General features: G+C 33.7%; 1 protein-coding gene across 2 annotated transcripts in view; it reads right to left on the bottom strand.

Moving 5' to 3' along the window:
* Window positions 1-1,943: 1,943 nt before the first annotated feature.
* The window catches only part of LOC149573160 (MLO-like protein 11), a 57,100-nt gene continuing 41,063 nt past the window's right edge, over window positions 1,944-17,980 (bottom strand). The window contains exons 5-15 of one of the 2 annotated variants that reach the window (XM_089814334.1): window positions 11,828-11,888; window positions 9,221-9,315; window positions 8,419-8,493; window positions 4,944-5,029; window positions 4,571-4,620; window positions 4,290-4,330; window positions 3,807-3,977; window positions 3,670-3,705; window positions 3,458-3,525; window positions 3,310-3,370; window positions 1,944-2,885 (exon numbers count right to left, since the gene is read on the bottom strand). In XM_089814334.1, coding sequence (XP_089670460.1) covers window positions 2,463-2,885; window positions 3,310-3,370; window positions 3,458-3,525; window positions 3,670-3,705; window positions 3,807-3,977; window positions 4,290-4,330; window positions 4,571-4,620; window positions 4,944-5,029; window positions 8,419-8,493; window positions 9,221-9,315; window positions 11,828-11,888 — 1,167 coding nt within the window. In that variant the 3' untranslated portion in view covers window positions 1,944-2,462. The remainder of the gene's footprint in view (window positions 2,886-3,309; window positions 3,371-3,457; window positions 3,526-3,669; window positions 3,706-3,806; window positions 3,978-4,289; window positions 4,331-4,570; window positions 4,621-4,943; window positions 5,030-8,418; window positions 8,494-9,220; window positions 9,316-11,827; window positions 11,889-17,980) is intronic. The other variant, XM_089814335.1, reaches the window with a different exon arrangement.

Below are 17,980 nucleotides of genomic sequence, written 5' to 3' on the forward strand. Positions count from 1 at the left end.
ATTTTAAATAAATTAATAAATAATACTTTTTTAAACTCAATTTATCAAATATGGAAAAAAAAAATCATTAAAAAAATCTAGAGAAATACAAAAAAAAAATGTCTCTAACAAATATTCTATTGACTAAATAAATTATAGAAATTTAAAATATAATCTTATGTGAACAAATTAGATTATTAATGATTTTCAATTTAAATAACATAATATTAAAATATTTTAAATAAATTAATAAATATTATTTATTTAAATTCAATTTATCAAATATGAAAAATTAATCATTTAAAAAAATCCCATCGAAAAATATATTATGAAAAATTAATAAGAGAACTACAAAAGAATAACATGAAATAATATCGACATCTCTAACAAATATTCTATTGACTAAATAAATTATAGAAACTAAAATATATATATATATAAAGAAAAAACTAAATTAATATAAAAAATAATAATAATAATTTAAAAATTAAAATATAAATCAATTTTAAAAATCAAAAGTTAAATAAATAGAAATCACAACATGAGCTAATGTGGAGATCATAAGTAATTATTTTTTAAATAAATAGAAAAAGAAAAAAAAAATAGTTAAAAGTGGAGATAACAACTAATAAATATCAAAACAAGAGTTAAAAGTGGAATGATATAAAAATTGACTAGTAAATAATTAACGGGAAGGATTTACAATTTTTCGGCAAAGTTAACAACTTTTCCGACGAACTGATTCTGTCAAAATTACAATTTCCGAGAACAAAGTTCCCACAAATAGCCTATTGACTAAATAAACAGTGTGAAGAAATCATAACATCCACATAATTCAATTCTCCAACTAACCAATTAAATACAATTCAATATTTTTCCTCTTTACTATATGCAACATATATGATTCAAATTAAAAACCATAATTACATCACATTAACTTAATCCACTATTTAAAAATCATCCTATATAGAAAGTATTCATAACAACATTCTATCCTTTCAATTCAATTAACCAAAATGAAATCACTCATAGTATCATCAAGAGATAATCATCATAATCATCACAGAGATAAGATTATGTATAATCATAACATCAAATGTGCTAATCCCAATGTATGGATAAGGGAATCAGTGTAAATTCGCTAATCAATCAATAGATAAAAGCATTACATCCTATGTTATCAATATAGTGTGAACCATAAAACATTAACATAGTAGTAATAGAAGAATTACTAACACAATGATTCACTCAACACATTCAACATCATGCATAAAGCTTACCGTGTATACACTTCTTAATCTAATACAAATTTCATCTAAATTTTGAAATTATTATCACGAAGGCAGATGCCTAATAATTCTACCATAATAACCATTTGAATCATCCTTATAAAACATGAAATATCATAAAACCGTCAACATAGGTTTTACACTAATTTTATAATTTTATTAGTGTATCCCACACATCAACCTAGCATAACCAAACAGGATATCAAATCATAAAGATAAATGAAAAGTTATATCAGCCCGGAATAGATCTCAAAATGCATCAACTAGTGTTACACCGAATCATCTAATGTATTCACATCAGAATACCACATGGTGAAACAATAGGTGGGTGATTCACATCTAATTTCTCACGGGATCGTCATTTTTAACCAGGAACACATGCGAAGTTAGTTAAGTGCGTACGAGAAGGGGTCTTACAATTGTCATCACCTTTTAGGACATTAAGGATTCTTATACCCTTTTTTTAAAGATCTTCGGAGCTGACGGGCTTCTGCACATAAATTGTGCATAGAAGAATTGACTATGTAGAATTATAGAATTTGATGCGCAAGAGATCAAAATCTTACATATGAGGTTACAGGAAATTGGATCTGTATAGTTGCATAGGTACTCCTACACATGATGTCATCTATAAACAAAAATTACAAATATCCAGAGTGCATTCTCGCCAAAAAATAATCAAGAAAATTCATTGCAATAGATTATTTATACTTGTAAATTGGCCCGTGACGTTGATGATTGTCTCGAATGAGAAGTTTCAGTTACAAAAATGATTAAGATTACAATTCCCTTCCAGAAAATGGCACCACATATTAACAAAACCAGGAACCCTCCTTTTTATATAGGGAAGTCTGCTGAAAAATGATATTTCAAAACGTGTGGAGATTCCACATACGCAGTTTTAACTAAGTTTAACCTTTCAGTAACGAATGCTTTAATGCAATTATATTTTAATAATAGTAATGCAACATTCTGCTTGTCTTCCTGGTGTGAGCAGACAGACTGGTGTTACTAATATACACAAGAATATGTTATCTATATCTCATTCGCTAGAGAAATCCATCTATATGAGACATACGCAATCTTTTCCTCTTTCAGACGACATTGTAAGCATATATCAAGGCATCAACATAGGCCATCAATTCTTAACTGCTTATGAGGTCTACTTTACAGACAATTGGAGTTTGAGCACGTCTAATGTCTTGAAATTGGCTGTGTAAATGATCTTGCGAAGTTGATAGCATCATGTGTTGGTTCATGTGTTTGAGATGGTAATAGAGACAAACTCCTTTGCTGAGTCATTGTGTGGATATGTGAATCTGAATAAGGAGCAACAGAAGTACGAGTCTCAGCTTGCAGTTCAATCTCAATTGAATTGCTGGTAGTGGTACCAATATGGCCATTCGGATAGCTACTGTCACTCAGACTAAACCTATCTCCATAGATTTCATCATGAGTCATCAGACAAGTATCATCACTCGAACCAACAGTAGTTATTGTAGTTGATTCGTCTGTCACAAGGCCTCGCCTTCGTCTTCTCTTTGCCTCTTTACCCCAACCATGTATAGTTTCTCTTACTCTTGGTGGTAGCAATGCTGCTTTGAAATTTGTTCCCATCTGTTACAAACCGTGCATGTTAGAAAATCCTTAAAAAAATAAAATAAAGGTGATTCATCATCATAATTGAAATGATTAGTTATCATAAATATATAGAAATTATCATATCCACTTTACCACAGCAAATTATGTGCTTTACTGCACAGGAAGTAAACTATTAGGAATTAGAACTGTTTCATGACCCCCACCAATAGGTCATGGAAAAGTTATTACAATGTTCATCACTTCTTTTTTTCCTAGGTTCCTTTCCTACATCAAGTCCTCCAGAACCAGTTCGATACACCTCCCACTTACACTTTGGACTCCAGTACATGTAACCAACAAATAGTCCCCCCAAAACAGGAATATCTTCTTATTTATATGTCTGCAAAAGCAACCTGAAGGCCTCAGAAATACCTGAAAGGGTAAGTAGTGTGTGGATTACCTGAGTAACAAGTGCATGAAGTGGTAGAGTGCTGAAGCTACAAAGAAACTGCCCTGCAAAGCTGTTCATCAAAACAATAGACGTAAGCTAAGTCCAAAGTACCCTAAGCAAATCTTAGAAATTAGTAATAAAATAATCAATTTCATACCCCAAAATCAGACGTACATAGACAAATGTGTGATTCTTAAGATAACAAGAATTATATCCAAATTGCCACTGCATTGATTACAAACATTAAAAATTAAAAGTGATTACAAAGATATCTTAAAATAATTTTACAATAGATAATGTAGAAAAATTTATAGTAATATATAATTAAAAACCAGGAGCTCTAATAGAAATGTGTATTCTAGTCCATACCCAAAACCAAAAGAATGAAGCCAGCTCAAATGCATTCTGCCAAATCACACACCAAAGAGAACACACTGTTATCCTAACCCAATTCAATGACACAAGGACTACGAGTAAACACAAAAGCAATCTGTAGTATTTTATACCTGGAAAAGTATGAAATGGATCAGAGAAAGAAGCAACTCTGGCTTGTTAAACCAAAACAATTCATCCCGTGGCTTGATCTTCGAACCAGATAAATGTCCACTTCCAGTCACATTCTCTAGTGCAAGTGTTGCAATAACATGCTGCAGCTTTGTCCCCACAACAAGGACAAGCTACAATAGACACAGAATATGTGGGAAAAGGACTAAGGCCATCAAGAAGCAATATTTAAAAACCTACTTCCTTGTACTCATTAAAGATATGCTGTATTTGACATGAAACAAAAACTTAGTGCAAAAAGCAGGAGCAAGATGGTAAAAATTCTCATTTAATGGTTACCACTCCAGCTCTTGATATTTAGATATAAATGTTCCATTAGTATATTCTTCATTAGAGATATAACAATTAAATTAAAACACCTTTTCAGGTTGAAATTTATTAGTGATATGGGGAGACAAGAGTGCAGGTTAAGCACACAAACTTACAACAGTAGGGATAAAAGCGATCCAAAAGTATAGATTGGTTCCTGCACAAATAAAAAGGTCAAATGAAACTATATTAAAACAATGATAAGAAGAAAAATTTAGATGCATAGTCAATTTCCACTTATCCATTTATTCTGAGACAGCTTGGAACCTTTATTTGTGCCACTATATATTATATTTGGCACTCACCTAAACTACCATAGCAATAAAAATGTGGATACAAATTTCTTAGTATTCTCTTGAAAGCCTAGAACTTAAATTGAAAACATAGATAAACTCACCCTTCACATTAAATAGCATAAAAGCAATCACAAAACCCCACAGAGGTGCACTGCCAAATTGAGACCAACAAAATGTTGTCAAGTCAATGAATATTTGGGTGTAGATAGTATATCCATATTTGGAAATTCATTCATTTATTTGCAGGGAATCAATACTCTAATATTAAAGATACATCATATATTTATAGATCTGCAAAAATAGGCATTCACTTGTAAGGAATGACTTCTTTAGTCCAAATAGTTATTTTTCAAGTTAGAGTATACTTTGAAACAGGGTTTAATCGAGGAAGGTATTTTTCTCTGTCACTCAATTCAGTTAACATCAAGACAGTTTGGAGTTCTGCAATATTGAGAAGGATATTCAATAGGGTACCTGATACCAACAATCTGCTTGAATTCATCTTCCACAGAACGTATCATATAGCTATGGAAATCATATTTAAATGGCAAGTTGTGATTCTGTACAAAAATATAAAAAATGATTACTTGACAGGAAGAAAGAACTAAATTTATGACACATCATCAAAAGTACCTGATAAATTTTAATATCTTGGCCAATCTATAGTAAGATACTCGAACAATAACCAGGCATTTCACTTGCCAAATCTTGGGAAGATCTTATAATGTATTTCAGCCAGTAAGGACTTAAGCTATTGAAAGTAGCGTCAAATATGTAATGTGGATCTTGATGCAAAGCAAAGAATAATAATGTGCTGGACAATATGATTAGCGATTCATCTTTGTAAGCAGAAATGTTCACTTCAAGAATTCAATGATGGTGTGGCAGGCTGCTCATTCCAACCTTGTAAATGGAGTTTGAATATTTAAACATGCATTAGATTATCAAGGCATAACATCTGCTGCTCCCTTAAGAGTTTCAAAGATTGTTTAATGATTTTAACCACTGGAAATCTAGTGATTGGAGATACTTCAAAAATTTCCACATGAATCCCTACTGGTGGCACCTATTGAGACTAAATTTTTACACCAAAAGTACAGGTTTACAGACCATTGAGAAAATTGTGCAGGTATTATATGCGTCTAAACCTTGGTAGTCAGAGCTATTAGATTCCCACAATCCATATGTATTATGTGATAGTTTTTCTGGATTCAACTGTTTGAAATTTTCATCATCAATGTTTCGGATCATACTCAGTGATCCATCATCACAACATTGTACTCCTGTTCTCTTGCATCCTGATGATGGATCATGGAGTGTGATCCGAAACGTTAATGGCTCACACAGTCGAATACAGAAAAACTATCACATAACCTTGGTAGTGTTGAAGGTTGAGCATACATACATTAGCAATAGTAAATTCATATGTTGTTTTGTTAAAAATTAATTTCCATTATTGTATATTTATTCCAATTCCACAGAAATGTCAGGATTGCTAAGTTACCATCTAGCATGTGCCATAAATATCGTAACTTCTAAAATAAGTAGGTATACTTGCACCAATGTGAATTGCTATGTACAGTAAATATAGGTAGAAGACATAAGAGTTCAAAATAGTGCAAAAAAATTGGCACTATATAAAGGAGATTTTTCTTCTTGCAAGGTAATTGACTTACTATTTAAGTTTCATTTTGGCTTTCTAATTACTAAGGGTAAGACCATCGTGAAAAGAAAGATGCCAATGTTTAGTTTTCGAAATATTAAAAAGTGTGAAGTTGGCCCTTTAATAAGATGGACTGTTCAACCTTAAAGATGTCAATTTAACCTGTTGCATGGATTAGATTTTGATTTGGGGAGCAAGATAATTTGTAATAGAGCTTGCACGTCACGCAATTAGTTGTAGCTCATTCTGAATTTCAGTCAAGCTATTTCATTTATTTCATACATTGCTCTATAAAGAGTATAAATAAGTGTATTTTTGCACTTAGTTGGGTAATGGTAATTCTCCTATCTACATATTGTTAAAATTAATATTCATCAGCTGTTATTGTTATCCAAAAAAAATCATTCACTCAATGAAATTTATTACATTCATTTTTCTTTAAGAAGCTTATTGAGATGTCATGTTATGTATGCTTAAGGTAAATTCAATAGCTTCTATCAAAATTTCAAGTTTTCTATTGCAGATCTAATCAAAATTGGAGATCATAGCTTTGTAACATTCCATTCAATTCATTTGCCAAGCATTTGTATCCACATTGTTGAGACTAGCTAAACAATGCAAGTATGTAGTTGTAAGGATTTGTATGAATCAAAGAACACAAACAATTTCGTCAGTGTTGATGTGTTAAATCACCTTGTGCTCTAGATTAAGGAAAAAAAAGGTTTTGTTTAATTTGTTCACATTGCATATGCTAAAACACCGCCAAAAAAGCACTCTAAATAATTTAAATAGAAAAGATATGTTGTGCAGAATAGGTTAGTTTTGCATTATAGGGAGCTTATCCTTCTAATTCGAAGAGCTGTTCTACTACCCATCTGTTTCATTTTCAAGTTGCATTAGAAGGTGCAAATAAGAATGCTAACAAAGTCATGGAAAAATGCCAACTACTTTCTAACCCGACTATAATTTTATAACATCAAGATCCTAGGAGCCTAGCATACAGCCATTATCTTTAAAACAACATCACTGGAACAAGATAAATAGATAAATCAGCAACTACATGAGGAATTTAAGTATAAATTATTGAAACAGGAATTCATAATTTATTAGGAAGAAAGAAATCCAACATGATAGATGCATGAATAGTGAGATAATCTTCATCATCTACGTTACCAGATACTTCCCTGGTGGCCCAGGTTCTCAGTCCAAATTCTGGTTCGAATACAGTTCATCCAAAATCTGGCCAGGGTCCTGCAAATTTTCTGTGGGTTTGCAGTGAAGAACCAGGCAGAATTTACAAGAATTTTCAGTGAATTTGCAGGTGAGCAGAAGAAGCTGGAAGGGATAACCATTTTCAGTCATTTGTTTGAGCTTTTTTTTGCCTGTTTTGGTCAATTCAATTGCCTGCCTTGATGCACTTGCAGTTGATGATGATCACAAGCTACCTTGTGATAATGAGGCTGCTACTGAGGCTAAGATTATTAGTACTGATGCCAGTTGCACTGTTTGTGCTTACAATTTGCCACAGCAGGAAAATATATTTGATGAATTTTGATGATATTTGACCAGTGATGGCTGATTGTTGATATTGATATTATTATGTTTGAACTGAAACATGACAGGGTGATGTATTTGGGCATTTTGCTATGTAATTTGGACTAAACCATTAATTTCTGTAGTATTGTATTTTTCCATGTTGCTTTACTATTTAGCATAGCAGTATATGAACTTATTTTTTGCTGCATCTATACATAAAATTACATATTTTTGTATGGACGAACCCAAACCCACCCCAAAAAATATTTGAACAAATCTCGAACCAAAATCTAAACCCAAAACAGGACTGGAAACTTAGTTCATAATAGATACATCCACTAAATACATTTGCCAACTTATATTATGGCCATTTCAAGGAAGGGGGTTAAGTAGACTCCTAGGTACCACATTTCTATGTATTAATGCAAATAATGTTTTTTGAGGTGGTGAAGTAAATATACATAATGTACAACATATGACTAGATAAGTAAAAACAATCGATCTAACTTCTTGGACTAAAAATGGGCTTCGCATACTGTTAAAACCTTAGATTGTTCTAAACCAAAAGACATCACATTCCTTAACACTTACATTTTTCAGGATATTTAACACCTTTAAAATTAAAATAGTTAATGAGAAAAATCATGAGAATGTAATCAAACCTTCCATAATCAATGATGTCTCTCAATTACTTGTGAAGAAGTAGCCAAAATTTATGGTGGTGAAAGTTTAGCTTATCAAGGTACTTACTGTTATAAACCCCATTCTCAAAGCTAAGTAATCAGCCTTTGAAACAGATTCACCAAACTGTCGAATGAAACACACCTACGATGACACATAAGTGCACGTGTATGATGGTCAGTAGTTACAATGTAAGATAAATTATGTTGCATTATGTAAAATATAACTACCCTTTGCAACCTCTATATTGTATATTTAGATGAGATTGCAAAAGTTGCATTAATAAGCAATCCACTTAGAAGGGAAAGTCAAAGAACAATGCATATACCTAAATTTAACACACTTGTAATTTCCACAAATCCATGTACAATTATTGTCTCTTGAATATTGGACTGTTTGAATAGCCATTACTGATTAAAATGGTTAGGAAAGAGAAGCGCCAAAGTTATCAACAATGAAAAAATTCAAGTGCAAAAGTTATCAGTAAAGATTAGCTAACTGTGTGAAGCTTAGGTGGTAAGCAACCACATAAATGTTAGGCTCCAGAATAGAACAAAAACATCGAGCTCATAGACCAATAGAAGCAGAATTGTTCACTAAAAGTACAAAATAATGTAAAAAGGCAATAATTGGTAAAGACAGAGTACAAAATATCTCCAAAGCAATATGAGAGTCAAAAGGTATTGTGGGGCCACAGCATTAAGTACTTTTCATGAGGAGAAGAACTTGTGTTGCATATTTTGTAATATCAGTTAACATCTTGCCAACATGAAACACTATAGGTGCCTTAAACCTTCCAGAAACAGGAACATAAATATTACAAAATGAAGAATGAAATGAGCTTGCAAGCAAACAATAGTTGATAGCATACCATCCAGACAAAGAATCTGTTCCTACTCCAAGAACCTTCTGTATGGTATTTCACAAAGGTCGATTGCCTTCTCAAGGTCAAGGTTCTTGAAAGTTCTGCATCAAATGTTAGGAAACATACAAATTTAGAAGCCATGGATCAGGTAATGTCTTAAGGCTAATAAATGCAACCAATTGTAAAAGCATGGATACTCATCCAAAGTAAGATTAAATAGTGGTACATGATAGTAAACCTTGATTGTGAGATTTTTATAAGTTTTGTATTGTAATGCAATTATCAAAAATAAATGATATGACGAGAATAAGCTCCTCCAAATCCTAGTCAAACTGTTAAATGTAGTTCAGAGAAGATCACTGAACACACCCAATCCACCAGCTAATTTGTTTCCAATGCACTTTTCATAAACCGCTAAGGTATATGCCCTTCAATGCAGAAATTTTATTTCATGTACTTCAGTTATAGAAACGAGAAAACTAGGTAGATCAAAGAAAGGCTTCTTAGAAACATACTGCAGCCCCTAGAGCCTCAGGCAAACTTTTAAAAAAAATCTTGAAGAATAGAATTTTTATTGCTTAAATGCATTGTCTGTATCTATATATACATTTAAGGATACATATACTGTTATACACATTAGTGCATATCATATGTAATTTTTTCTACATATAAAATATTGACAATTCCTCATTTCTCAAATCTTGCATGGAATAGCGTATATATGAAAACTCCCATATGGATCTGTTTTTACCATACTTGTAGATTTGTCTTTCGAACCTTCAACACGTATAGGGCTTGAAGATTGCTAACACTTGCTCTATATGTTTTAGCATATGACATCCATTCACTAGATATTTGGACAAGAAATATAAGCCAAGATACAATCAAACCCAAATACAGGCAACATCATGAAAGGATGCAAGCTCATGAGAAGACACATCAGCTTGAGTTGATTAATTTGTAACTATGTTCCCCCGAGTTCCTGGGACAGGGACGACAGGGGACAGTGGGACGGGTTTCTGCGATGGCAAATTTTTTTGCCGATTTTGTGGACTGGGGGGGGATGACAAATGGGGGTGGCTATATAACAAAGGGAAAATTAAAATATATAGAGAATTTTTTAAGTATTTATATGAAAACATGGATAAAGCATGTGTTTATACATAATAGAACCTTAAAATATAAGAATCAGCAGAATTCATATGCCAAATTTGTGTTACTTTGGGAGTCAAAGTCTAATTTGTTGTAGAACTCAAAGTCAAAGTCCCCTAGGTGTCCCCAAGTCTCCGAGACATTTCCGGGATGAGGATGGCTGAAAATATACCAGAGATGCATCCAGGTAACACTGATTTGTAAATTATTCAGAGCTAGACTTATGCCACTCTTAGAAAGTTAATAGGTTTGTCCATCTACATTCAAATATCATGAGTTCACAAGATCTTTCCACTTGTCATCTATAATAACCACCTCAATTTTTTATTTCTTTTAAATTTTACTGAACATGATGAAGCTCTTTCCTTTAACATGCAACTTAAGATAAGATAATATTAATGTCCACGAAAAACCAAAAACGGTTTATGGGACTAAGCATACAAACAGAAGAGTCGGCCAAAGCAGAAGCACCAAACGGTGACAAAGAAGAAACAAAAGCAAGAGACAAATGATAAAGAAGACAAGGTAAGGAATAAGGGTCCTTCCTTGCCACAAAGAAATCAGCAATAGAGAGGTACGCTCGTGAACAATCCATAGCCTTAGAATGCCATGAGGAACTGCTATAAGACTGTCGCTGCCTGGAGAGACTGGTACAATGTCTGACTGATCTGGCATGAGAAGTCGTGGAAGGCCTTTTCAGACCCCATGGAGGAGACAAGGGAGAGAAAAAGGCGGTAATGAGCTGATTGATATTATTGAAAAAAATCAAAGGTGTATTATTTTGATTCAATTACTAATGCTATGTATTTATGTTCAAAATGTAAACCATTTGATACACTTGATAACAACGTTTTCCTTAAAGTTTACTTAAAGAAGTTTCAGTGATAAAGTATTAAAGCAGGGAAAGCATGGTGAAAAAATAGTTTTATTCTCATCTTGTTCCATCTGCTTGTATGAAGTTAACAGCAGTGTGTTGACCCATGACAATAAATGACTGTTTTGATCAAGTTTAGGGTACAAACTTCAAATTCAGAAAAGAATTTTATGAACCTTTAATTTTATATGCCTTTAAGATGCTATGAAGGTATAGTTGAGTGAAAACATTGTCAAATAACTTCAGGAATTTAGAACTCTTAAAAAATAACTACTCCTTATAGTTATTAGAATGATTGTGTCAATACCAAATGCAAGAGGTGTTGCCTTTTGAGTATTAACTACTCATTTAAATACAAAAGAATACAAGCAAACAAATGCATTCTAGTTTAACTAGACTCTTGTCTTCATGATAATCATTTACGCAAACACAACATGAAGAGACATATTTTAAATTTGTAAACTGCCTCCATTTTTGTAGCATAAGCAAGGAGAAAAGTATATTTCCAGTTATCACTACAAACTGCAAATATTTTTGTGTCATATTTTCTTTAAATATGCAAAGCCAACTCTTCCAATCAATCTTGCCTGTTATATTTTCATGAGTATCTGACTGTGCCTGTTCTTCCCATTGTGACCATGTGTAAATCTGCACAAAACATTGTATCACCTATTAGTACCCTAAAAGAACATTGTTTTTGAGACCAAGCCCTGAATATAGAATCTGGATAATGTCAATATCCTTAAATGTGTATAATTTAGCTGTAAACCAGTTAGAAAACATAAATTATAAACATTTTTTTTAGATAGATATTTGAATCATCATCAATAACTTTCTGAATAAGCTAAGTCCATTTTATACTTAATGTGTCATATTCAACAATTAATGTAAGTTAATAGTGAACAAGATAAATAATCAGTTGAAAGGTTTCTGTTGTATCAAGGGATTTGAATAATCCCAACATCCAAGGATAAGATTTACAGTTCAAGTACTTGAATTGAAATTTGCAAAGGCTGAACATCAGGTGGCTCCTAGTTCTAGGAATTGTCTTTGCAGGATTAAGTCTTATTTAGAATAAACTGCATATGATTTATTGTATGTCAGTTACATATAGGAGTTAAATTATCCTTCCTTTGGGCTTGGCTAAGACTTACAATGAAATGGTATGGTAGAAAATATCCATGCCTAGTCTTTGTTCATTTAGGACAATAGTTTGGATGAACATCCCAACTCCTCTAAAGAGAATTTTATCCATATCATATATCTAAGCCCTAAATTATAAGTGAAGGAAGAAACAGAAAGCTGTATGTTAAAAATATTTTTTAATACAAGCTACAACTACTGACTCTTGCAAGTTACCACACGCCAGTAATTGAAAAAAAATCGAATTATAACATCAACCAAAAATTCTATCCTCAATACTATACTTCTGTTTTTTAAGGGATTATAAAATACATCCACACAGCCAGCAAATAAGGCTCGATAAGAAAAAATCTAAGATATATGTAGTATGGAGAGTTGTCTTAAATCATGTACATGCCATCTTATTACTCACTGATTATAGAATGCTGTTTATTGACAAATACTAACTAGGAATGTATCAGCCATATATTCCAACCTCAAATTCAACAATGAAGGTCATGTGTTCTGTGCCAAATAAACTATCAGAAGTTCTGAGAGGACTGAAGCTTGGCAAACGCTTGTCAGACAAACTTTTGAGATTGGCTCATTACATGACCTAGAAGACCATGAAAAGCTTTAGGATTAGAAACTTCTCTTGTTCCTTTTATTATCCTTGACATTTTTGTTATTAAAATCGTATGGAAATATCATGAAGTTCCAAGAAATTATTCATTTGGAAAGGTGATGAATTTAGGACTAGACTTGCTCAATGCTCTATTTGGTAGTCCCATATCCTTACTTATTAATGATCCTTGCATGCCAACTCTTTGGTTCTTCTGATAAGGTAATCAAGTTATTGGAAATCTTTTCTACAAGCATTCTTGGGATTAGATCTTTTGGCTAGAGCTTAACTCCAAATACAAGGTTGAGGTTGTCAACTTAAGGATTACAAACGAAATTTATCCTCCCATTCTTGATTCTCTATTTTATAAGTTTGGATTTCAGGTTCCCAAATTTCGGTGGAAATTTTGGAATATTCTATTGACAAAATCTAAAGAAGATACAGTCCCAACTTGGGTTATAAATGGCTTGTGTCCACCACTCCTGTCTGGGATAAGATTAACTCTATGTGGGCTTTATATCTACAGCCCACGCTTGGTACAGAAAGAAGATTTGGCAAGCTCTAGAAAATTCCATCAGAACCTGAAATTCAACATTTATATGGTACTTAATGCATCAAAGGCTCATGATGACAGCCATCAACACATGGCCCTCACTTTCTCTCAGTGTTGTGTGTGGTATACCAGAGTCAATACTTTAATTTTCTCCCAAGCTAGAGATGTTTGAAGCTCAATCCATGCCTTTTTAAAGCCATTTCCTAACAAGCTCATTCCTTGGAGAGCTACTTTGTTGGGTGGTTTTTTGCTTCTACCATGTAAGATTGAACTTATACTGTCAATTTGTTAAGGAGTCAATATATTATTTTACAATTGGAAGGGCCAAAATGAAGCAATTTTGATAAAAGTGCTTCTAAGTTCTAATAATAAACATGTACGCCTTACAATTCTGTAAGTTTCAGTTGATTTTTACGAATCCTAAATTGGGCCAAAAATGAAAATTCTCATCAACTACAGGAGCAACACCTGATGTGCTATTAGCAGAGCATCATTGAATGAGATGGCTCCAGCTTGACTCCTCCTAGATCTCTTCTTCTGTAAGGATCCATCGCCACAAGAGGTATCTTGATTTAGGTGGGGGTTAACCCTCATTATACCACACAGACCATCAACTCTGCTCAGCCTTATGCACCTACCCAAATAATACTCCAAGGATCAACGCAAAGGTGAATACTATTGAAGAGGAAAAGCCAAGAGAGTCAAGTTCAACATGAGCACTGGTTTGAATTCTATTCCAGATTGTAGTCAAAGGAATTCTGGATTGGTGGTAATATCAATCTTTCTCAACTAGGAGTTTCAGCTTTTGCCCATGCATCTTATGTTTTATTGGGCACTTGTTGATGTGAACTTTACGACCACTCCAGCACGCAGAATTAAATATCCAAAATCCTCTCTTGAACGAGGAAATATCATATGCTAAACAATATGGCAAAAGTGAGATCAAATAAGGCAGCTTGAAGGTTACACTGTGAACTAGCAACTTTGTATAAGATATAACTCACTAAATGTGATGTGATTTGTTGGTAATCACACAAGGACTTATGCTACTCGTTCATGGACATCTATCAAATTCTCAAATGTGAGTGGTCTGTCAATGCAACCTCTTCAACTACTTCTAACAATGACTTGAAAAAAGTGCAAAAAGGATATGAGTTTAGAAATCTGAGTACCTCTACCTCTAACTCTATCAATACGAGACACTATTGATGATGTGGTGAAACCAAACCATTCCTCGTTTTTCCATCTTAAAAAACTATGCAAGAGAACGTGCAATCTTCTAAGGGCATGTGAATGTTTTTCAAATTACTAACATTCATTCAAATACCCAATTTGAGACACTCTTATTAAACATTTCCAATTGAAGTTGAGTGCTTGCAATAAGTTTAGCCTAACCTTGCATTGTTACTTGCCATCAACAAATACCAAAAGGTATGAACTTGAGGTGTCATCATGAATCAACAATAATATCTTTCATTTATTCACATTAACAACTTCTACTTATCATAAACAAATCCTATTTGCAATGAGAAAATAGAAAACCATACAACACTCTAAATAACATGAATCAGGAGCATCTTGGGTCAAATGAGAAATCTTGCATCAACCAAAAATATTGTTTTATTTTCTGTACCAATTTGTTGTTCGAGTATTTGTTGCTGCTCGTGGATTTAAGTTGTGGGAGGTTGGCATCTTAATGTGGACCTATTGTTGATCCTTACCCTAAGCACATGGAATGTAATGTTCTTCATGCTTGGAGTTCCATGCCTCTTTCTCCGCTCACTTTTCACTGCTTGTTTCACCCAGCATACTGTGGAGATTCTTCTTGCGCAGTTTCCTATGATGACATGGCATCTTGCATGGTTGAGGGACATCTCTTGGATCATGTGTGGACCTATCCTTAAGAGCACAGATTATATTTTGGTCATTTGCTAGTTCTTTTGTTTTCTCCTCCAAGGCAGGACCTATTCTGAAATTAAATGCCTAACATGCTGACTTGTGGCCTTGCTGGCTATTTAAGGACTTGGATTAGCTTTAGGAAAGAAAGTTTTAGGGGAAGTTGGTAGATAGAGGAAATCGAAGAAAGTCTCGATATTGTAAGCTTAATTTCTGATGTTGCAATTCATTGTTCTGGCCATAACCCGAAAGGCCTTACAGTTGGGCATGTTGGATGTAAAACTTATCATGAGAGTTGTCTAATCAATCAGTATCCATTCATGATTAAAGTTGGTTCTTTGTTGCTAGATTTTTGTTTTCTTCAATGTGTACTCCTACTGAGGTGTTCAGAGATTGGAGCTGGTCCCTTCCTCCTACCTACCCTGTATCGGTATCAAAGCTTACTTTCTTTCCGTATGAGTTGGGGATCGTGGAGAACCTTAAATTGAATTGGTTGTAGGGTGGCAGATTTGGATTCTGACCTACAACTTGCAGAAGGTTACGATAGGAACTATTGTCAAGATGGTTTGAGGTACAAGAAATGCAGATAATGTCATTATGGATATGTTGAGACAGCTTGCAGCAGCGAGACTTGAAGCTGTTGAGATAGCCCACAGAAGAGGTGTACATCTTGAGGATGTTAGTGATGATGAAGAAGTGGTACCTAATTCTAATCCTGAGCCTAAAGTGGAACAAGACGAGGAGAGATTTCTTAGAGTTTTATCTAGGGAAAACTCCGGACCTGCTATTGAAGTTGCTTGCTATGATGGAAAGCTTGAGACTAATGCAGTGTTGGATTGGATCTCTGAAATGGATAAATTCTTTGAGTATGAAAGTACCCCGGAGAATAGGAAGGTAAAGATTGAAATCACCAAGTTGAAGGGTCATGCTTCACTTTGGTGGGATCATTTGTAGATTGAAAGGCAAAGAGAAGAGGAAAAGAAAAGATCAAGACATGGGAAAAGATGATTGGCAAAATGAAGAAGTTCCTTCCTACAAATTACCAGGTTAATTTGTTGAGAAGAATGCAAAATGTAAGACAAAAGAATCTGATAGTGAAAGAATATACTAAGGAATTTTACAAATTGGACATCAAATTTGGACATGTGGATGATGAGGTCGAGAAAATGGCTAGATACCTAAATGGTTTGAGGACATCAATTCAAGATGAGATTAGCTTCGTTAAGTTAGATAGTGTAGAAGAAGCATGTCAATACGGCCTAAAAGCTCAAGACTTATTGGCAAAGAAACATGATCAAAGACAAAGACAAAGAGGTGACAGATTGCAAAGAAGTAGAGGCAGAACCTATGGAGAAACTAGCAAATTTGTCAATACAATGCAAGATAAGGGTGAAATAGAATGGAAAGAGGAACATGTTGGTATGAGAGTTAATTGCACTAGAGGTAACTATATTGGTTACTCTAGAAATGGTAATAATGGTTAAAAAGAAGAGAGAGATCTTGGTTTAAGGGAACTTGTTTCAAGTGTAGAGGACACAGAGCCTTTAAGTGTACTGATTCTGGCAAGAAGATTGGAGGTCCGAGCAGAAATGTTTTAGCATGTGAAGAAGTTGTTGAATCACCCAATAAACATGAAAATGTTAAGAACTTGGTGATAAGAAGAATCCTATGGAATGAGGATACCTGTTTTGAGGAAACGTTTATTCAAGATTGGATGTAAGATTGAAGGAAAATATTGCAAAGTGATCATTGACAGTGGTAGTTCGGATGATTTGGCATATGAGGCACTGGTTAACAAATTGCAATGGCAAAGATTGAGACACCCCAAGCCTTATCATGTTGCTTGGATCCAAAATGAAGTTGTTCGTAAGTGAACAATGCCTTGTTAAATTCAAGACTGGGAATTATTATTATGAAGTTCTGTGTGATATTATGCCTATTTATGGATTGTTGTCATATTCTGTTGGGTAGACCTTGGCAGTATGACAGACAAGCTCTGCATGATGATAGATTGAATCAATATACTATTTGGGTTGATGGGAAGAAACAAGTATTGTTGCATTTGGTAGAGAAACCTGATGAAAATCATTGTACCATGGTAAGAGTATGTTTGGTTGAAGGAGGTTAATTTGCTAAGGATGTGAAGGAACAAAATGTTTGTTTTGCTTTGATTTCTAGAAAGACTGAGAAACAAGATGAACTTGAGCATGCACCTAAGATTGAAGCTTTCTTGACTGAATTTCATGTTATTATTTCTAATAATGTACTTGAAGGTTTGCCTCCTATAAGAAGTGTTGGTCATTGTATGGATTTGATACCTAAAGCTAGTTTGCCTATTAACGCACCACATAGGCTAAGACTTGCTGAAAATGAAGAATTGAATAGTAAAGTGCAAGAATTGCTTGATAGGGGTTTGGATAGAGAAAGTTTGAGTCCTTGTGATCTACTTACTATATTGCCACCTAAAAGAATGGATAATGAAGAACATGCATTGATTCTAGAGTTATAAACAAGATAACAATGAAATATAGATTCTCATTGCCTAGG

The sequence above is a fragment of the Cupressus sempervirens genome, chromosome 2, assembly GCF_028749045.1.
Source record: "Cupressus sempervirens isolate cs-2001-9-10 chromosome 2, ASM2874904v1, whole genome shotgun sequence".
Classification (NCBI taxonomy): Eukaryota; Viridiplantae; Streptophyta; class Pinopsida; order Cupressales; family Cupressaceae; genus Cupressus; species Cupressus sempervirens.